This window comes from Oreochromis aureus, linkage group 20 (genome assembly GCF_013358895.1).
Source record: "Oreochromis aureus strain Israel breed Guangdong linkage group 20, ZZ_aureus, whole genome shotgun sequence".
NCBI classification, from domain to species: Eukaryota; Metazoa; Chordata; class Actinopteri; order Cichliformes; family Cichlidae; genus Oreochromis; species Oreochromis aureus.
This window is the reverse complement of record NC_052961.1, coordinates 29078427-29102065: the sequence shown is the minus strand read 5'-3', so window position 1 is coordinate 29102065 and position 23639 is coordinate 29078427. Positions and strand designations below refer to the sequence as shown.

Below are 23639 nucleotides of genomic sequence, written 5' to 3'. Positions count from 1 at the left end.
TGGTCATTTTTTACGGAATCAAACTCAAAGTAATGTCAGTATTTCCATGCTGTAAACTCTGCACGGTCATACTCTCTCCTGCACTCGATATATTATCCATTGTTGATACACACGTTTGTTACCACGAACGTCGCACGCGCTTACGACATTGTCATGAGACACTCTCATGAACAAAATCACGGTTTAGTAACGCAGCATGCTTCCGGGAAAGTAACAGTAATCTAATTACTTCTTTTGCAATAGTAATCCCTTACTTTACTGGTTACTCTCTGATACACACATGTGTGTGTGCGTCAAATGACTGCCTTCTGTGTGGTATAAATTCAACAAGGTGGTGGAAACATTCCTCAAAAAATTTGGTCCATTGACATGATTACGAAGCATCATTACAGACTTGCTTAAAACAAAAGAAGAAATAAATAAAATTAAATAAAATAATACTATAAAAAGTTAAAATAACTTTTATAGTTTGTGGTGGTGTACAAACAAATAAAGATGTGACTGAAGTGTTGCATTACCTGGGATTAAAATGGATTAAAGCCATTTTTGCATTGTTCTGTGAATCCCAGTTTTGTAGCAGTGGTTGAATCAGAGTATAGACCTGTGCACTTCAGAATTCATCCTGCTACTTCTATGAGCAGCCACATTACCAATGAACACAAGTGATCTGATTCCACTCTCAGCCCTACATGTCCATGCATATAACATTGCCTTCTTCTTACTTTTTCATCCCATCATATTCTGGGTCAACATAATCTTGATTTCATCTGTCCAAATAATTTTTTGCCAGGCTCTTTTTCTGGCAAAGTCTAGCTGACCTCCCTGCTGTTAAGTGTAACCAGTGGTTTGCAACTTCTTGTAAACCCTTTCCAATTCCTTTCATGAATGTGTCTCTTGATTGTAGTCTTTGGCAGTGATGCGCCTACCTCTTTGAGTGTTTTTGACTTGCCTAGATGTTGAAAAGGCATTTTCCTTCACCAAGGAAATAAGCTCTGGTCATCTATTGTAATTGTCATCTGTGATCTTTCAGGATCTTTGGTTTTGCTGAGATGGCCAGTGCATTCATTCTTGCTTAAGAATAAACCAGAATGCTGAACTGAAAAATGTTTATTGTGTCTCTGATTGGTTTATTTTGACTTTTCGACCTATTGCTGCTGGCCTCTTTCAGTCAAAATTTACATTTGAAGTCATCTCTATTTCTTTAATGTGCTTAATTTGTTGTGGAATAACAAGGGAACAGGCCTCACCTGCCCATAAAGCTGCATAGATAAAATTGTTGTAATACCTAACAAGTCAACTTAAATTAAAGCTGAAAGTCTGCCATTCAAACACGTATTGATTCATGTCCAATCCACTGTGATGGTATATGCAAGCTTAATTACAAAAATTGTGCTTATATACTTTTGAGCTAAAGTACTTATGGACCTAATTGTGAAGTAATACTTCTATATTATACATCACTTTACTGGAATACTATAAGAAATGTATTAGATAATGTCCTACAAACTGTTTTTTGTAGGATATTGTTGTAGATTACAGTTGGTAAACTGTAAAATAACAGTTTCATGCTGGAAAATACTCTGCTTACAGTGTAAGCAGTGGATAGATTGTTTTGCAAGAATGGATATAAATAAACCCAGTGGGGATTTAAGTTGTCGCAGCAGCAGAAAATATAGTGGAGATAAAAATACAACAAATAGACATACAGATAAAGATACAGATAAAGAGGTAAATAGGGCGACTTTATCTTTATGGGATGTGTACGCAACCACGATCAATTATAATAGATATTTTTACCTCATTACTCTCCATCTTCACTGGGTCCATGAGACAGTCATTTATAACTGACTTGAAGCTGGATGTGCCTCTCAGGGTTCCCAATGAAGAGAAGAGAAATCATACAGCACCTTACAGGCTGCATGTTTTTATGCATAGCACAGAAGACAGAAATAGCTCCAGCTCAAGTCCTGAATTTCTTATTGTTCCAAACGGAGGCTCTGAGCAAGACGAGCGATGTAGTCCAGAGCTAAATAAGCCATCTTCGGAACGAGGAACCAGATTCCTGTGGCTGTATTATTGTCGTTATTCTTAATGGAGATAAAACAAGGAAATTGGAGAGTTGATTTTACTATAAATTCTGCAGACAGAAAAGTTGCTTCTAAATCTGGTGTATCTGGTAGATGTTATGTGAAAATAAGATTGAGGTGACATCAGAATGACTGGATTAAATCAAACCGTTCTAGATGGTAAATGCCATAGCTAGCTGATCCCGTTAGCAATGACAGTACAGGGTATTTCAGTATATTGTTATTCATATTTCTCGTACTCCATCGAAGTGAGCCTCTTCACTCGCCTGCTGTTGCTCTCAGACATGTGGTGAAACAAGAGATGCTTTAAGCGCATTCATCTCACACTGCTTTGTAATACAAGGGCTTAGTTGTTATTCTGAACTCTCTGCTCTCATTGTGTTTTTGTGAAGAAATAATCGCTCAGTGATGATGTGGTAATAATTTCTTGTGCCGAGGTGCCACCTTTTGTTGTGTTGAATTACAGGAAAACGATGACTTGTCCTTGGTGTTCTGGCTGAACCCTCTGGCTCAGGAAGCCATGTTCTCCTTTTAACCTTTTTCATTTGATTAAGAGGGAAAACAGTGTTTGACCTGCGCTGTGGGGAGGTGGGCCGGCAGCTGGGATTTAGGCCAAAGCAGCAGGAAACTGATCTCAAATGGAGGAGCTGGCAAAGCCAAGGGTGGTGAAGGTCCACACATACACAGACAATACACGTGTGCATTGTGTGCCACTGCGGTTGTGCAGTGTTGCTGTATATAGAATACAGACACAATAGATTTTGGACACAAGAGCATACAACACAAAATTCCATATGCACGCACATCCCAGGACTGGTGTGTAGTGCAGATCGTTTCATTTTAACCTCTTTTAGCTCATTGTTTTGGTTTATGTTGACACAGCTCTCAGTGTAAACAAATGGCAGAAAGACAACATCAACAACAAAGTCAAATGCTTTCTGCTAATATGGGCTATTGGAAACCAAGCTAGAGCCAAAAGAAGAGTGTATATAACTGCATATTTGCCATTTCTTCCACCTTGTCTATCCTCTGGTCATTTAATTTTTTATCTTGCTACAGTAATGTGTAAGGAGTGTACAGGTAAAGGGTAAACTTCCAAACAAAATAGGAAACACATAGATTGGAACCCATGGAACAGCTATGTAATCAAATCCAAAGTAACATTTTTGTTTAATGGAAATTTTGACTTACTGGAGGCACTTTGTAACAGGCATTACAACCTTATCCTTCATATCAAAAGAAAAACATGTGCAAAATATAAAGCCTGTATTACTGTAATATCTGCTAATGTCAGATAGGAATGTGTTCAAGTGATACTGAAGGTACAGCTGTTTGTGTGCTTCCAATAATAGAAATCAAAATGAATGCATGGTGTTACAGCAGCAGGTCTTATGAAAAGACACATTTTAAGTTTATGGCAGCAGATTTGACATCGTCTGTCTTTTGAAGAGTCCTTGAAAAAGATTAACTCCAACCAGCTCTTGCTGAACCCATGAGCCTCTTGAGAAGAGGAGAAGAAAAGGTCTCCTCTATAACATATTTTTCAAAACTTTTATGCACTTCAGTTCTTGAAATTCTTCTCCATCATTCAATACCATCGCAGAGACATCTGATTTATTTAAGTTCACTTCCCAACATGACAGCAATACCAGGCATACAGCCACACAGAGCAACAGAAATAACTATATTTAACCACCAGAAGGCCAAGTCACTGTCATCTGGCTGTAGGGGTATCTTTCAGTCTACAGCTAAGCAAAAAGCATCCATTGTGCAAAAATGAATAGCACTGTGATGTTTAATTTCATCCATTTAGCCAACAGATTAAAGCACCACTAAAACTAGCAACTACAAATAGATTTACATTTGTATGTGTGTGCATCTATTAGGGATTATTAACTAAGTTAGTGTTGTAATGAAAATGTAATTCTATTTTTGCAGAAATGTAGCTGGGCAAAATATAACCCTTCTTTTTCTGTGTGTAATGGAAGATGCACATACATCAGTTTAATTACCATTCTAATAGGCTGTGAGCCACATTACATTGTAACCACTTGCTTAACTGTTATGAAGCCATTTCAAGATGCTGAAAAGCTCTTGAGAGCACTGTACGCGGCACGATGCACCACCAGCCATCTCGCACACTGAGCAGCATTGACATTCAGAGGCTGATGCCGCCAGCTGCCCGATCATGATGGATTCAGATCGTGAGCAGAAAAGGCACAGAGAGGCTCAGTGTTGCCAAAGCCCTTATGTATTAAAAAAAAAAACTCGACTGTTGCACCAATGCGTTGCGGAAGCTATGAGGAGCGAGAGAGGGTTACACAAGGCTGCGGGCGAAATGCACAGAAGCAAATGCATGACGGGTCTCTCAATATCCTTGTTAGGCAGCTGTGAAATAACATATGAGCCCTTGGAAAGTGATTTTTTTTTTTTCTTTTTTCTTTTTGAGGCGTGGAGAAGAGGAGAAGTGAACAGCAAAAAGTTTTACCTGTGTACTCTGCTTGGATTTAAATGTGACTGCTCTTAAATTCACAGTCACTCCAGGTGTAGTCCTCAGAGCTTGTCAGAGTTGTGGTTTGGCCTCTGTTTTGAGACAAAGATCATAAATAAATTTAAGAATGATTACATTTTCGTTCTTCACTTCACTTGTATCTCTTTAAAATGTGGTACTGTGCTGTAAATTGTGAATTTCTTGCCGTGGTTATTAGATTTATGCCTGCTTTGGTCTGTTTACCCTCCAAATCTCCAACTATAATTGGAGCAGAGCATATGTGCAGCTGCACGGTTCCCCATTGGCAAGCCTTAGACACAGAGCTTTTAGAAAGGTTAGGAATTTATGTATACAAACATTAACAAATGATAAAAATAACCATTTTCTAGACCTAATATCCACTGCTAGATTCAGGAGTCCCTTTTTAAACTGTGCACTGTAGGTCAGGATCTGAGTCTGTGCAGTTGCTGGATGCTGGATGGTCATTAAAGCCTCCCAAATGTATGCGCTGTCAGCTTATAAAACCCCAATATCTTGTTTTATATTTCCGTAGGTTTACTAGAAAAGATGTGACTGCGTTTATGAGTTTTGTGGAGTACCAGTAACAGAGCTAAACTGAGTATCAAAAGTCAAGTAGCAAATTATACAACTGACTGGATCGGACTCTTTTGCCCACAAAAGTTCTTTAATTCTTCATGGCATAAATTTAACATTCCTTAGAGATTTTAATCCATATTGATACAGCTGCTGCAAATTTGTCAGCTGCACATCCATGATGCAAATCATCCCAAAGGTGCTTTGTTGGATTGAGGTCTGTGGCCATCTGAGTACATTGAACTCATTGTCATGTTAAAAAAAAAAAACATTTTAGAATGATTTGAGTTTTGTGACATAGGGCACATTATTCTGATGGAGGCATCAGTTGGTACTGAGGGACCCAAAATATGCCAAGAAAGTATCTTCCACACCATTGCACCACCTCGCCAGCGAAGGCAGGATACGTCCATGTTGTTGGTTACGTCAAGATCTGACCCTACCATGTCAATGCCGCAGCAGAAATCAAGACTAATCGGACCATGCAACATTCTTCCAGACCTTTGTTGATTAGTTTTGGTGAAGTGGTGGGAGTTGTAGTCTCAGTTTTCTGTTCTTAGCTGACAGGAGTGGCACCTGGTTTGGTCTTCTGCAGCTGTAGCCCATCTGCTCCAACGTGCTGTGCGTTCAGAGCAGTCTGGCCATTCTCCTGTGACATCTGGCACCAACACGGCCATTTTCTTCCAGAGAACTGCCACATTGGACGTTTTATCTAACATTATCTGCCTCCTGTTTGGTACCGGGCAGGTAGTATTGGTGAACATATTGGAGCTGAAAACAGCTAGCTGGCACCAATCACTGAGAAAATCAGCATTTCCAAAGCAAAAACCATCATCATCCAACGCAGTCCCAGTGTCTTAGCTCTTGACTGATTTTCTTCCTTCTTCATTTCCACAGTAAAAACATAAGAAGCTACTGTGAACTCTTATAATGACTTTATTGACATGAACAGGCGCCTGCAGGGTATGATTACTGCTCTTCTGAATACTATACATAAGACAAGCCACAAACCAAATTTACTAAAAGAATTCGGTCCAGAGAGGAAGTAAATAATCAGAAAATGTAATATGTTTTGCAATAACTCATCTTAGAACCTCTTGTATCTGTTCTCCTTGAATTTACATCCTTCTTGTGGAAAGCAATGGAGAGAGCACAAGAGGGGTGAAGAGGTAAGTGCAGGCAGGGTGGAGATGAGTGTGATCTATAACAGAAGGGTAGCAGCAAGTGTGAAAGGTAGTTTCTTGACTTAAGAAATGTCATATTTATGGTTCTTTCAACAAAACAGAAAACAATTTCCTTCCTTTCTCTCCAAAATTTCGCTATTCTGCAAAGTGTCACCTAGGCGGATCTCATCCGTGTAAACAAGCTTATAAGGAGTGTAAGATAGACGTTAGGTTGGCCGGAGTAAGTACGCTACAAAGGAACATTTCCTGCTCCCCTCTTATCACCACTGTAATTACCACATTCCACTTCTCAAAGAAATAAACAATAGCAGGCACCTCTGCAGCTTTCTCCACTCCAAGCTATCTGCTGCCTCACACGCTGTCCTCCACCTTCCTCCTCCTCCTCTCCTGTCCCTGTCCCTCTGTCTCACGCACAGCAAATCTCATATTAATTCTTCCCACATACAAACACACAGAGCCACACTCTCACAAACATCACTCGTTAATTTGATCTCTGGTGATGAGTTTTCTCGATGACTGCGCAAACACACGCAGCCTTTTCTTCTCAGCCCCCGTTAATTTGTCTGTCCATCTCTCCATCCTCCTGTGGTAACAGGGCTGACACGGAGTGTGACTTGGCAGCCGTACTGTAGCTTTTAAGCACCGACTTGCAGCAGTCGCCCGAGAGCCTTCCGTCGTTTATCTCGCGGATAATAATAATGCTTCGGGGTGAGCAGACCTAACTCATCACTGCCTTTTATGGCTTCAACAATGCAGTGATTATAAATGGCTATTAATAAGAGATACAGCATTAGAGAGCCACAAGTTTGAATCATCATTACAGGAGAATTGTTGAGATTTGCAGAGTAGCAGAAGATAATTAAATTCAGCACGATAATATGTGAGATTTTCCTCAGATTTGTTACATTTTAAAAGCTGCTTTTAAAGTCTTAAACAGGTGCGGGAAATAATGCAATTAAGAAAAGAGACATTTTACTGGAAGAGGATGACTGAGAAACAGCACATCATGCTATCAAATTAGCATCTGCTGTGTGGGTTTTGTAAATTACTGGGTGAGAATTATCTCTCTTACATTATAATAAACTGCTGATGACTATCACATTTTCATGTGGTTTTATAATTTGGGAAGCATTAAAGCCCCCTTCCCCCTCAAAAAAATGCCCAAGGATTTTGCATTGTGGGCTTCACAGCTAAGTGGGAAAAGATAGATTATCATTGCTGAAAGCAAATTCAAAGGCTCTATCTTCCACCGTGCTTTATGTCCCAGCTTTGAATATTATCTACAAGAGAAGGGCCACGGGCATTGTTGCTGGCTCCGGCTGTGTAATGTCAAATCGATACCTGGTGTGTTTCGGGTTTCACAAATGAAAAATACAAGCAGATTTGATCAATGTACAAGAGGGATATATGACTCGAGGCTTGTACTGCTCTCGTAATACAAGACGGATCCATAGCGCAGGCTCACTGGTTGAACGGGCTAGATTAATCTATGAACTGAGATGAAAATCGGCACTTAGTTGGCACTGATTTCACTCAGTCTTATTGAGTGAATAAGCTGGACAAATCTTGGTAGGGGCACTTTCAAAGGTGGAGATTTTTTAAAGTTTACTGAGTTTGAAGGAAAACTCCTAATTCCAGCATGATAAATGAAAAGTGTTGTAGACAATGCTGAAAATACGGCAGTGATGTATAGACGCAAGCAACGAGTGTTGGGTTTCTTTCATAGTAGTAGACATCTCTGGTGTGATTGATCGCTGCCTGTTGAGTTTTGTTTTGATTTTTTTGGTGGGAGTATGTGAAAGGAAAGGATGAAGAATAAAGATGATGTAATTTTCTTGTTTTCTTGTGTTCATGTGTGAATGTTTTCCCTTGTTTTAATGTTTAAACAGTGTGAAATATATTTTTAATGGTTCCCGAGCTTTCAGCCGGGCTTGGAATTGGCTATTTCCATAATCCTCTTTTTTTTGAGCCATTCCTCGGCAAATTTACTGTGCTTAAGATCATTATCATGTTGATCAATTCAATTCCAGTTTAGCTTGAACTTTTGGACAGACGGCCTCATTTTGTCTTCAACGACCCTTTGATATGGTGCATATGATGCATGGCACATTATTTAAAACAATGGGCTGTCTTTGCTTCTGTGTTTATTGGCAGAATGATTTTTTTCTCTATGGTTACTCTTGGATAGCAAAGACTTTTTACTGGTACATTTCCTGCACATTTAAAATTAGGGCCATGGCCTGATTGTAGATACATGCATGTTAACACCTGCAGAAGGTGAATTTGGGTGTGTATTGAAAATTTATTTTTGTAGAAAATTCTCTTGCATTTGGTGGTTTTCCCATTCATGGACAAACTAGCAGTAGTGACTTTTGTTATTGCTAAGTTACCTTTCTTAAATAATTCAAAGATATTTAAAATCAGACTCACAGGCATACACATACAACGCACTTTGATTTTTAGACCAAAGACCAAAGACCAGCTCACTTTTCCATCAGTCTAAGGAAGTTTAACTGTGAATTAACTATCCTTTATATTCTGTCATCTAATTGTTTATATATTACTTATTACTTTGGAGTAGTATGAATACCCATGGGGGAGGTCTTTATATATAGAAACAGTTAAAGTCAAAAAGTTTACTCCCTCCTTCACATTTTCCAATGCCATCCAATCTTTGCCAGGCCAATACTGGCCCCTGGGCCTGGTGTTTGACACCCCTGCCTTACAGTATGATATGATAACACCACACAATCAAAAAGCAAAGAGGATGCTAGCCTAGTTTAATAACTCCTGCCTGATTTTCACTGTGGACAGTGGCTAGCACACTGCTTCACAGCAAATCCATTGGCCGTTGGGTCTTTCTGATTGGAGTTTGCTGTCATGATTCGGCTGTGTGCAGGCAGGAAGAGGACCCAAAATGCAGAACTCAACACACGGGAATAACTCAAAATGCAGCTTTATTGCTGACACACAGAAAAAATACAAGACTAAACCAAACTGGAAAATATAAACTAAACTTCACCAAGAGGCACACAAGGAAACACACAGCATGATGGAGGACGCGACACTGACACAGAGAAACACAGGGCTTAAATACATTGGGGAATAATGAGGGGAATGAGACACAGAGGGGGGGACAGCTGAGAGAAATCAGACATGATGAGACAAGGAAGCAAAGCAGAATACACTTACATGAGACAGAGACCTTCAAAGTAAAACAGGAAGTACACAGAGACAGCCTGGAGGGAGATAGAGAACATGGAGGAGCAAAGCACAATACTCACATCACTATATCCACTTAGACACACAGAGGGAGACACAGGGGTCAGCTACACAGAGGGAAACCTATTAAATACACAGGAAACTTAACAGAGAATACAGGAACCCTAAGAACACTGGACACTATGGAATAAACTAAGATACAAAGAGAACCTTAAACATCAAACATAATACAAAAGACACAAGGAACTCAAAACGCCGGGTCGAGAGACCCAGGATCCTGACATTTGCATGTTCTCTCTGTGCCTGCATGGGTTCTCTCTGAGTACCCTGGCAAGTCCAGAGATATACATTTAGTGGGGATAGGTTAAGTGGTGATTCAAAATTGCCCATAGATATGAATGGTTATCTTTCTCCTTTTGTCAGCCTTGTGTTAGACTGTTCAGGTCAAGAGGTCAAGATGTGGGGTACACCTGTCCAGGGTGTACCCCACCTCTTGCTCTATGACAGCTGGGATATGGTCTAACTCCTCCCTGATCCTATATGGGGTAAGCTGGCAGGGAAATGGATGGGTGTGTATACATTTTCTCCTGTTTATTCTTATAATGTGTTGGAAAGTCTTACATATTCAGTTCAGATCAATTGTGTTTTATTTGCACCCTTTACTGTTGGATTGAAAACCCCAATGATCAGATTATGAGCTTGGCGATGGTGGGAAGTAAAAACTCAGTTTTAACAGGAAGAAACCTCCGGCTCAGTGAGGTGTAGCCATTTGCTGCAACTGGTTGGGGGTCCTGAGCCTGGTTCTGCTGGAGACACCAGATCCAGCCCTAACGAGAAGTTTGAAGCCTAATCCTAAAGGTATCGAGGATGTCTGTCTCCTGATAGCTGAAAGCTCTGCCTCACGTTCTATTTTTAGAAATTTTAGGAACCACGCTGTGTCTTCAGTCTCTACTGAGATATTCCTCTCACTGGCTTGAGAATTCCTAAAAAATAAACTAATTCTTCTTAAAATCAGCTTGCAAAACAAGTCTTTGACCTTAAATTTTCAGAAACAACATCTTTTTCTGACTTGCCTCTAAACCTACCTCATCCTTCACATGGACCACTTAAGTCCCACTCAGCAGATACTTTCTTCCAGTTAAACACTGTATTCGATCATATGATGATACTGCTGTAAAGTGGCCCACTGGATCACTATAATGGGTTGGACCACACCCATTGTCAGACTCACCCTTTCGTGTAATCTCAGCTACAAAGCTATAAAGTTTCATGACTGCTTCATATACTGTTGTGATTTTAAAGGTTTAAGCACAGCTGCACTTTTTTGGCTGTAAATTTTTTTAAAAAAGTAAAAAAAAAAAAAAAAAAAGCCTTTCTTTCTCCATAGGTTTCATAAATGCCAAAAAATTTAACATTTTTTATGTGTAGTTTACAAAAATAACTTACACTTCCTTCTCCTCACCCTCGGGGTCTTTCTTCAGTACACCCCCACTCATTCTGCCTGTTCGCGTTCATCAGTCTCACCTTCACACACACTTATCATTTAGCTGTAGCAGCTTGAAAATGGAACAAAGAAAGCACTCACCTCGTTTCCTCCATGATTTATGCTAGGGCTGTTGTATTATTGGTTCAGTTAATATCCAGACTCATTACACTCATCCAGTCTCGGATCTATCAACTGTTTTGCTGAAGCAATTTAAGGGTTTTCCTGAAAATTGATTTAAGTGTTTCAGAATATATTTCTGAGTACTTATCACTAACAACTTCCTCCTTCGATTTCACTCTACCTCGATTTTAATTTGACAGAAAAGGGTCTCAAGCTCTAACGTTCTCTCTTCTCTGAAAGATTGTTGGATTTGTGATGTATAAATCAAACCTCACTGTGTGTCTAAATGTTGGATCAGAACATTTTCTACCCTTACAAGAGTAAAACCGAGCAGAAAAAATAAATATATAGTGATTAAATGCCCTTTTACCAGGCTCAAGTCAAGAAAATTGTCATCCACTTGTAAAAAGCTCATTACGGTTTTGGTGCAAGCTCCAAAGGGCATCCACTTCAGGCTTGCTGTTCTGTCTGAACTGAAAGCTAGCTACTAGAACCATTTGTTAACCATCTCTGTGTCTGTCCAGCCATGTTCACAGAGGTGCCTCACGATATGACTGCCCAAAGAGGTCAGGATGTGGAGATGGCCTGCTCATTCAGAGGAGCAGGAACCCCTTCCTATGCACTGGAAATCCAGTGGTGGTACATCAGGAACCATCTTGACTGGACCCACAGGCAGCCCTGGACAACTAATGAAGTAAGTTCACAACAGAAAACCTGACTCTTTTTTTTTGGGGGGGGGGTTATTTAAAGGATATGTTCACCCTTAGTGATGTTGTTTACAGGTGATCATCCTACCTGGGATAGTTCTAAATGCTCAGTTGAATCATTACTGTCTGACTGCTTGTTTCTACAATGCTACCAAAATGATCAAAAAGATGAAAAATTAAAATAAAAGATCAACTCCAGATGTGAATTATAGATGATCTTGCAATGGGATCCCACCAGCCCAGTGATGCTGATGCACACATCTTTTAACTAGAGTTGGCACTGTAGTAAATGTGTTTGTAACATGTAAATGGACAGATTATAAATCACAGAAAGAGCTATAAGTATGCAAAGGAAAACAGACTAATGTGGGTGCAGGTTTGTAAGGTGGGAACAGGTTTTGAGCCCCTTGCCTCAATTTCTTCCAGTGTCCTTTACCAGTACTTATCTTGGAACTCAGCCTTCATTTTGACCTCAGCTACACACTTATCAAGTTTCACATCTGTGTGATCACATTGCTAAAATATGCCCACAGAGACACATTTCAACACCTGTCAAAGTGCTCAAAACAACCTTTATGGCAGTTGCCACAGCAGGTGTTTTTAAGCCCACGGACTCATAAGGTGAAAGAACTACTTACCCTCTCTGTCTCTGAGGTGTCTTCAGAAATTGTCTTTTGAGTATATGGGAGAGTGAGGTAATATGAGCCCTTTTTCTTTTTTAACTTGACTTGATCTAAAGTCAGAGAATTACAACCTCAAGTCCAAAGAAAGTGGCGTTATGGATCGGCTTGCCACATGCAGACAGTAAGCTTTGGTCCCATTTTGCCCCGCAGTCACTTTTGCATGTTTTATTTTTATTATTTGTTTTGGTGTATTTATTGGCATTTCATCAATATGTGATCTATAACTATAATAATAGCTTTGGACCTGAAATTGATGATACCTGTTATGTCAAAAGCTTTTTTTCTTTTAAAAAAAATGTGTTGTTTACTTCATCCATAAGATTCGTCATTTACAGCGAGCTGAAAATGGTACTTTCTAGCTTAAATCAGAGTAAAATGACTTGCATGTGGTATGGTTGCTCATATTCAGGCGATGTATTAACTTACACACTTACTCATCTTACCCAGCTCCCCCTCCCACAACACGTGTATATCCCTTATGATTTCACATTAGCTCGTATTAAAGTCTTTAAAACAACTTTAATTATTCTATTAGCCACATGGGGGTGAAAATTAATAAAACGATGCAGAAGAACATGAAGCCAATACAATAACATAATTAGATGTTAACCAGCTGCTCTCACATCTACTAGACTTCGAGTAACATTAGCCTTCATTTAGACTCAGATTCGATATCACATTTATATTCAATATTAAATATGTTTTCTTTTTTAGATGTCTGACTATGTTAAGCAGTTGGTTTGTTTTTCTTGATGCATGTAGGAATTGATGACAGTCAGACTGAGCCAAATACAGTAACTGTGTATAAAACAGAACAGAACAAAAACCTGCACAAAACTGCATATTGTGATGGTATTTGTCCCATGACAGCTGACATTTTCCTCCAAAAAAATACAGAACTTGAAAAAACCTTTGCGAATTTTATGTTGATTTGTGTGTTTGTGAAATATTGACTGTAGTATGTGGGCTTCAGTATCTAACTGGCACAGTAAGAAAAACAAGAAACATAATCAGTTCTGTATTCTGGTACATGTGTTTCACTTTTAGTTTGGAAAGCCAATCAAACTGAGATCCTTCTGCTAATGTTTGTCACTTTTCCTAGGTGGCTCCTGAGGAGGAGATGGCAAAGGATGCTACAAAGATAAGTGTGAGTTGTGAACAATATCTGCAGTTATTTTCTCCAGAAAGCCGTTATGTTTGCCTTGGTGTTAGAAGACTCAAAATGCTTATGATTACATTTAAATTTCTTGTTCTGCATGATCCACAGATGTTGTCCTTATGCTGTATTGCACACAGCGATGTGATTTTCAGTCGTTGCAGCTCGCATGGCGGGTGAACGCTCCAGACAGTGCATTAACACATTCACTAAAAACCTCGATGGCTCTGCAGAAGCACAGCGTCAGGCAAAGAGCAGGCAGCGCTGCTGCTCATGGGTGGTTAAGTGTCCTCCCCATGGGGGAGTGGCCCCCGAGGGCATCAGTTACAAATTTTAATAAACACTACTGAATCTTTGTGGCTGCAGCACCAGATCTCAATAAAACACAGTGAAAAAGGAAGGGTGGGAAGTCAGCAGATCTTTTTATATCTCCTCTGGTACTCACCCTGGCAAACGGGAAAATAGGTGAGCCTTTTATTGAAAGAAGCAGGACAGTATAGAGTAACTCAACATTTTGACTTTTTTCTAATTACCTGCAGAAGTGAGCAGACTGCAGGACCGACTGCATGTTATCTCTACATAAACTTATTCCCCTAGCCTTATCTCTTTCCACTGACTTTATAATTACAAAAATGAACCAAAAAATGTTCTACTTTCTTGAATTTTAAAGCTGTGTGTGTGTGTGTGTGTGTGTGTGTGTGTGTGTGTGTGTGTGTGTGTGTGTGTGTGTGTGTGTGTGTGTGTGTGTGTGTGTAGAAGTTGAAGATGCATAAAGCTGCATTAAACATGCAGAAACATGTACACACAAAAACACAAAGCCTTTCGGCTTTCTCCCAAAAGGCTAGCTGCTGCTGAATCACTGATGCTGTGTTTTTTGTGACCGTGTGTGTGTCTGTGTGCATTTGTGTGTCTGTGTGCATGTTTGTGTGGGAGGAGCAAAACACTGCAGGCTACACAGCTGCAAAATCATTATGAGCTCTCTCTATATAATGGATCCTGGCTAACATCCATACAGTCAAGCAAAAAACACCATGAGATGCTCACATATGCAGACACAAGCTCGCAAACAGCACACATTAAGCTCACGCTTACAGCCAAACGCGGAAATGTTGCTGCCACACACGACGCACACATCCCAACATCTACTGGCGTCACGAGGAGGAAGGTGGGTGATAAATGAAGTTGTATTTATATCTTGGTGCGTCACATCTTAAGATGTCCCCAGACTCTCATCATCTCAACTGCTGCTCTGCGAACTTGCAAAGCGCTTGACGTCCTGGATACCTTCTCTTCGTACTTTCACAGATTTTATTAAGCGCCACCTTTGTCTGAGTGATTGGCTCGGAGGAGGCGATGCCTCAGAGTGCATCCAGGCCACACTACACATTTATTCTGTTCTTCTTATGATCTTTCTTTTGTACCTCCAACACTTCACGCATCTTAACTATCTTCAAAATATACTCAGCTCATTTTCTCAACACAGACGAGTGTATGATAGGCAGCCGCAAGCCTTAAGTGGCTTGACTGAATTTGCATGCAAGAAGGATGCTTATACAATCAAAGTAATAATTTGACATTTTGAAACGATGCACTGATTTGCATTCTCGCTGATTGTTAGATGAGAAGATAAATGCCACGTCTGTGATGTCATTTTGTCTTGATTTTCTATGTGTTGTGTTCTTCTTCTGAGGAAAACCGGCTCAGGACTGCAAAGGGAAAAAAAACCTTTTTGTGAAATCTGATACATTTGGATGAGCCATCCATCTATCATCATCTTAACCACTTATCCAATTCAGAGAGAAAAAAGAAAAACTTAAAGGTGTTTCAGAAAATTGCACAGGTTCACAAGAAAAATGATAAATTTCATAACATTTTGAAAGTTTGCAGTCAACAAATGAGATTAAAGTTACAAATTTATGAGAAATGTTTCAGAAACTGTCTTTTTGTAAATGAGTCGCATCACTTCATTTTGCAAGTGGGATCACCATCACGCGACAGAGGCTACAAGTAAACAAGGAGCGCTGCCAGTTTCATTCAGACCAGTGTGTTATTTTCTTCTAAACAGGCACAATTCAGGGTCATATCCAGATGCTTATGATAATATGATGATTCACAGTTAAAATACTGAGTTTATCTTTACTGCCGAGTCAGATTTTGAAGTGTAATTTGCGTGGCCAGGCAAGTGGGCCACATGTGTGATGTAATGAGGTTGTTCCCACTTTACAAAGGGTAGCCATGAGGTTCATTAAAAATGATGACTTTAATCTCACAGACCATGCAGTACTCTGCAAGTCTTGAGCTGCCTCTTATTTCTTCACTCATTTCTTTGTGTGCGGCTACAAAGAAAACGAGAAATAGGTGCATCGATTTATTGAAATGTGCAAACATATTCAGACGAAAAACACAAAAACCCCTTTGAACAGGGTCAGGTACAAGGACTGGAGTGAAAATAAGTAAAAAACAGCTAAAGAGAAACTCTAACAGACCTGCAGAAAGCCCCTGAACTCAAAACTATCTTAAATATGACAAAAAATTTGACTCCTTTGAAGGAAAATATATAAAAATGAAGGACTTTTGCACAGCCCTGTATATGCTGACCCAGCTCAAACTTCTTCTATTTCACCTACAATAACATTAATACCTCGTATGAATAAAGTAAAACTTCATAGCTGAAGCCAGTAAAAAGCACACCATGCTTAGTTGAAGTGAGAAGGTGAGTGCACATTTTGTAAGAACATAACTCATCCCGGGGTCTGTGAGATAGCAAAAGTCCTTTTTGGGGGGTTTTGTGCACTTTTCCTATGTTTTTTTATTTTGAAGGCTCATCTTCAACTGCATACAGAACAAGAACAAAGCCAAACAAAGCTGATCTGACAGCACAGATAGCTACAGTATAGGAGCTGCTTTTTGCTGAAATATTAGTTGAATCATTTTCAGGGTTTTCAAATTGCTCTTTTTCATTTTTTGAAAGAGTAAATGACATTTTCCTTCTATTCCAGTTAAAGGGACTCAACATTAATTAATTCAGTACTCTCAATAGATTGCAGGTTTTTCTTGGTCTGATATGAACAGGAACTATAGCGACGGTTAGTTCATTCATTCACTCATCAAATAGTTTTTACTTCACTACATTTATTGTTGGGTTGCCATTATCTTGAAACGGCCACTTATTAGTAAAATCTCTTCTGATTGGAAGTTATATTGGATATATTTGTTACAGTCCAACCACATTATATATATTTTTTATTTGTTTGTTTGTTTTTTTGTCTGTCTACCTTCATCAGGTTGTGAAGGTTGTAGGAAGCAACATCTCCCACAAACTCCGCCTCTCCCGAGTCAAGCCGTCTGACGAGGGCACGTACGAGTGCCGCGTCATCGACTTCAGCGACATCGAGGGCGCGCGTCACCACCGCGTCAGAGCCTACCTGCAGGTGGTGCCGGAGAGCGACGTCATCAGGGGCAACCCCAGCAACAACTTCGAGGCCATGGACGACACCAAGAGAGGAGTGGGATTCTCTGACGGGGACGACGGGGAGTCTCTCGGTGGCACCAAAGAGCACGCTCACGGCCATCATCAGAATCACGGGCACCACCAGGAGCATGGCAAGCGCTCTTCTTCACCTGCCCACCACAGCCACGGCAGCAGCAGCAGCAGCAGTCAGCAACACAAGGCGGGCAGAGAGCTGAGGAAGAGGGACGTGGACAGTAACCACAGTAGCCACAATGACTGCACCAACGAACCGAGCTGTGCGCTGTAGATGGCATTACACAAGGATTGCATAATATGATGTGTGTCACAGCATAAAAAAGCTACTCTTCCCACACAGTGCAGGCCTGTGCACAAATCCAGAATCTCTAGAAAATGTCCAGTATGGCTTATTCTAAGCACAGGGCCGCAAACTGTGCAGGGAATGTAGCTTTTTCTCGCTGTGCATGGGTCTGGGTTGGACTGCTCACCTGTCTGTAAAGCCTGGCTTCACAGCATTCAGCAAAAGGGTGGGAAGGGGGAGGGGGGTGCTGATGTGTAGATCTAGGCAGCTCCACAGGTTCTGGTCTCAGCACCAATTATTTAAAAAAAAAAGAAAAAAAGAGACTTCTGTCTTACTATTAACCCGTGCTCTGTTCCACTCTTGTACTTTAGATACTGTAAAAGACACACTCTGCTTTCATGCTCATACTTCTTCCACTGCCTTACTCTGTCACTTGATACACCCTCAGAAAAGAAAGGCTGATATTGTACATTTATAACTGGGTCTGTCCCCGGTAGAAAAAAAACCCTCCCTTTCATTCTGAGAGTATTCTGAATGAAACTCAGCCTACTTCTTTCCCTGAAAATCTTTTTCAGCTTCATTACATCTTTTTTTTCTCTTCTGTGTGTATTCAATAAGTATACAGCCACACATCGACAAGTGTTCTCCCTGTGCAGCAGTGCTTATCCAGCACAGACACAAGTCTTAAATCACAAGTACATCGATAGTTTGAAAAGGGAGAGATTTTAAATCAAACCAACAACAACACGGGCTGAATCCTCCCCGCAGAGCTCTTTTGAGTTTATGACGCCTCTCTGAAAATTTGCCTTCCCTCCCTCGTGCTGCAGGTTTGATCCACTCATGGCTGTTCACGCTGAGAGAAATCAATCAATCAAATCGCTCCATGCAGACCCCAACCATTGGAAAGCCATGAAACGGTCAAATCCCAATGCCTCTAAATTAAACAGATTTGTTGTGCCTCTGAATCCTGACTATAAATACATAGAAAGAATAGATCGTGATCTTCGTGGAACAAACTTCCCCCGTTTATGGAGGAGCTGGGCTGTATTCCTCTCCCAGCTTAGTTCTTTTATTCCAGTGCTCTGGCCCAGTTCTTATCAGTCATTTTAAAAGAAAAAAGCCTCAATCCTCTCCACTACAAGCCTCTAAACCCACCCTGTGTATATGACTGTAAAATATGAATTAAAGCTAGTGCATGTTCAGTGATTTTTCTTAAAAAAAAAAAAGACTTTTGCAGCCAACCAATAAAAACAGTGTTACCTGAGTTTACTTATATTGTAAAAAAAACAAAAAAAACATCATTCTGTTCCGAGTCCATATTTTACTTTTAAAGTCCTTTCAATGAGATCTTTTAGTTTTTAAGCAGTTTTCTGTTGCTTTCCTGCTTTCCAAAAGTGCTGTACAGACAGATGAATGACACATTCTCTCCATAGCTGCTCAGAAAGGGGGGCTCCCCTAATGTATCTTAGTACTTCAGCAGTGTTTCTTAAACTACTGTATTTGCAGGGCAGCAAACATGAGTGTAATCACATAATAATGAGCCTGAACATGTGTGTCTGAAAAGGTCTGAGGGGCCGTTTTACTTCTGCCATTTTCAAGAATAATCTCTTTGCTTAGATGCTTGTATGAAACCTCGTCTGTAAAGGTGAAGGGGAGGCTTTCTGGGATGTAGGTTACTCTGAAGGGATCAATTGGGACAAAGTGGACGTGGGTAACACTTTGGATAAAGCCTTCGGCGGTGAGGGGGTAAAGTAAGAGGAAATGTTAGTGAAACACTGAAATCCTCTGCCTCAAAATATATTCTTGGGTTTCAAAGGCCATGAATGGTTCAACTTCTTTGGTGTATTCCTCTCCAGAGGGACAACAGTGCTTCTGTTACTATGGGCAGACTTTAGGAGGCTGGTTTAATGGTTTAAAGCAGTGATCAGCAGAATTATTTTTCAACCTGTAATTTGATTTGATGTTTTGTAAAGAAGAGATCACTGTTGGGGTGAAAAAAGAGGGAAATGTACATTTCTTCTAGAATGTTTGGTCTCTCACTAAGTGTATGCCTTTATCAAATGAAATAAATTGTATATGAAACAATGGAGTTTGAGTATTCACTACACATTTCTACCTAAGTGGGTGTTTTTTGTTGTTCTTCGCCAGTTGCGGTTTACCTTTACAGCCCCTTGCTCTGTGTGTGTCTGTCCATGTGCATCAAGGAGAAGCGATGTTCGGCAGTTGCCTGCGTGTAATAGGTGCTGCCAGATTCCCCTCATCCTATTGCTGCTGATGACTAATGGTGCTATTGTCAGTACTGGCAGCAGGATAAATAGCAACAGCACCGGATGAGATAAAGAGGCGCTGTGCCGCACTCGCTAACATTAAGCCAGGCCAGCTAAATACAAAACATGCGGCGATCTTGTTTCCCCACACTAGACGCGTCATACATCCATTATGGAGCGGTGAGGTGGGGAGGTCCCGGGCTCTCCCATCAGTGAGGAGATGTGATAATGGAAGAGACATTCTGCTTCCTTCATTTACACATCTCTTGAACCCTGCAGGGCTCTGACTGATAACAATGATAGATCGGCCAGCATCCTTGTCACTATGTCAAGCAACCTCTGCCTAAATAGGGCACAGCCTGTCCTCACCAGAGCTAGATTTGCCATAGTTTCCAAAGGATGGATCTTGAAGCACTTCCTTTACTTCAAATTTTTCTAACTGCTGAAAATTTCATTTAAAAAAAGACCAAAATTAAAACTTTGTCTGTGTTGTCCTACTACAACCATCAAAAAGTAGGACACAAATGTACAGCATAAAAAAAAAAAGAAAAATCAATCAATCAACAGTTGTAACCAGTATTCATATATATATATATATATATATATATATATATATATATATATATATATATATATATATATATATATATATATATATATATATATATATATATATATATATATATATATATATATATATATATATATATATATATATATGTATATATATATATATATATATATATATATATATATATATATATATATATATATATATATATATATATATATATATATATATATATATATATATATATATATATATGTGTGTATATATATATATATATATATATATATATATATATATATATATATATATATATATATATATATATATATATATATATATATATATATATATATATATATATATATATATATATATATATATATATATATATATATATATATATATATATATATATATATATATATATATATATATATATATATATATATATATATATATATATATATATATATATATATATATGTATATATATATATATATATATATATATATATATATATATATATATATATATATATATATATATATATATATATAGATTTTTATTTTTTTTTTTTTTTTTTTTTTTTTTTTTGGCTCCTTGGTGGAGAAGACACCCACCCTCAGGGCTTCCAAAGCTAGTATACTCATACTGCTGGTCCCAAGCCTGGATAAATGATGAGGATTACATCAAGAAGGTCATTTGGTGTAAAAATGTGTTTAGATCCATCTGCTGAGACTCCCTCCTCTGGAAAATAAGGGAACAGCCAAAAAATGTCCAATACTGTAGTTTTTGTTTTCTCTTTTTAATCAAACATAACTCAGTAGAGCTCCATTTTCACCTAATGTTAATGTACAGTAAGTACTAATTATGGGCTAGCAGAAGCTAGGAGGTTAGGTAATCAAGGTGATGACTAAGGGACATTTTCTAAATGACAGAGTAGCTCTTAATTACACAGAGCTAGGTGATAAGAAAGAAGAAAATCTGGGAAATAAAACTGCTATCATAATGAAATTTGCTGGTAAGGATTTAAATATTATCTTTGCTTTAAAAACAGAAAGATTTTCAGTCAGTTTTATGACATAGCTGCTGTCATGCCGGGACTTTTTTAATGTCATCCAAAAAACTGTTAAAATTATATTTGTAATTCAATTCAGTTCAATTCAACTTTATTTATACAGCACCAAATCACAACAACAGTCGCCTCAAGGCGCTTTATATTGTAAGGTAGACCCTACAATAATACATACAGAGAAAAACCCAACAATCATATGACCACCTATGAGCAAGCACTTTGGTGACAGTGGGAAGGAAAAACTCCCTTTTAACAGGAAGAAACCTCCGGCAGAACCAGGCTCAGGGAGGGGCGGGGCCATCTGCTGCGACCGGTTGGGGTGAAGAAGGAAAACAGGATAAAGACATGCTGTGGAAGAGAGCCAGAGATTAATAACAAGTATGATTCAATGCAGAGAGGTCTATTAACACATAGTGAGTGAGAAAGGAAAAACTCAATGCATCATGGGAATCCCCCCAGCAGCCTATGCCTATTGTAGCATAACTAAGGGAGGATTCAGGGTCACCTGGTCCAGCCCTAACTATATGCTTTAGCAAAAAGGAAAGTTTTAAGCCTAATCTTAAAAGTAGAGATAGTGTCTGTCTCCCGAATCCAAATGGGAAGCTGGTTCCATAGAAGAGGGGCCTGAAAACTGAAGGCTCTGTAACATATGATATGTTTTTCCTGTGACGTACATAGTAATGAATAGTTTACCTGATGGGCAGTATTTTAGATGTGCTGCTAGGCATGTATTGTGACATTCAGCATGTGTCAGACTGATGACAAATAAAGAATTTCACCGTAATGAATATATCACTGAAGTAGCCACACTGACCCAGTGCCTGACATCCAGCACTGAGACAGTGTGTCTCACTGATGAGCTGGACTTTAAAGCTTTCAGCTTTTGGTTGAAAAAACAATATTTATGAAGATGATGTACTCACCTGTTAGTCTTGGTGTTTCATGTGATTTATTTGAAGCTTTTTTGGGTAGAAACCTTAAAAAATGATGCCAATCTAAATATTATAGACTAATATTTAATAAAGGATATAAGCTGTAGAATTTAAATTATTATTTTTAGCAGGTAATTTGGTTAAAAACGACTTCACTTTTTCTTCTGCATACACTTTATGGATTTTATGGATAAATTATGTCAAGTGGCTATTAATGACCAACATGGCAATACAATGTCAACTGGATGGTACAGTTTTCATTTATGGCATTCTGTCCAGTGTCAGGGAAAGATTAAGATAGATCAACAGTTTAATTAAAAAATAAAAATAAACAAAAAAAACTAAACAAATAAAAATTCTGCATTCAAGCTTAAAGTGTCTGACTAAATTTAGATTTACAAAAATTAATGTCTGCATGGTCACAACTCAACACTAAATGAGGTAACTGGACCACAGGTGAAGTACTGCAATATTTATAAACTCAGCAGCCACTTGGTTAGACATTAAATACAATTATCTAATCATCCAATTACAGGCAGTATTTTTGTATGTAAGCATCAGAATGGGGAAGAAATTTGGTTTTAGTCACCTGAAAGTCGTATGACTGTATTTCATAAAATGCTCATCTACAGGGATTCTTCCAACAGAGCCATCCTTACGGTTTATATAGATGGTCTGATAAAAAGAAAATACCCTGTGAGCTGCAGTTCTCTTGATGAAAATGTCTTGTTGATGCCAGAAGTTAGATGTCTTTATGAACTTTGTCCACTATATAGTGACTGATTCTGCAGAAAGTTGGCAACCTGCACACTATGTGCCCAGCATCCCCACGCTGTGATTTTACATGGCCTACCACTTAGTGGCTGAGTTTCTGTTGTCTGCATGTCTAAATTCTTGATTTTATAAGCCCGTGGCCACTGAAGTGATTAGAACTCCTTAATTCTGCTGAGATATTTGAATATTAGAGACAGAATTCAATGTATTGTACTGGTGTACCTAACTCTGGTGTACCGCTGCAATATAAAGTAAGATGAGGTTAACTTATTGCCTTCCTAAAAAAACAACAATAGTTAGATTTGCTGGCCCTACAGTGTATGGCCTTTATATTAAAGCTTTGCTATTAGCACCAGTAATACAGTGGTTGTCAAATCAACTAAGACTGAAAACTCTGAGATCTGCACTTCACATATTCATCTCTGATTAACTAGCATTCAAAGTATCAGGCAAAAAACACTATTAGTTATTGCTGATTAATAGTTAAACACTCCAAATGTGCTTCATCAGAGCTGTGTG

At 38.9% G+C, this 23639-nt stretch overlaps 1 protein-coding gene across 1 annotated transcript in view; it reads left to right on the top strand.

The window, feature by feature from the left end:
• Positions 1 to 19544, top strand: part of LOC116311201 (V-set and transmembrane domain-containing protein 2-like protein) — a 49180-nt gene extending 29636 nt beyond the window's left edge. Inside the window, exons 2-4 of the mRNA XM_031728250.2 lie at positions 11709 to 11878; positions 13677 to 13721; positions 17015 to 19544. Coding sequence (XP_031584110.1) covers positions 11709 to 11878; positions 13677 to 13721; positions 17015 to 17488 — 689 coding nt within the window. The 3' untranslated portion in view covers positions 17489 to 19544. The remainder of the gene's footprint in view (positions 1 to 11708; positions 11879 to 13676; positions 13722 to 17014) is intronic.
• The last annotated feature ends 4095 nt before the right edge of the window (positions 19545 to 23639 follow it).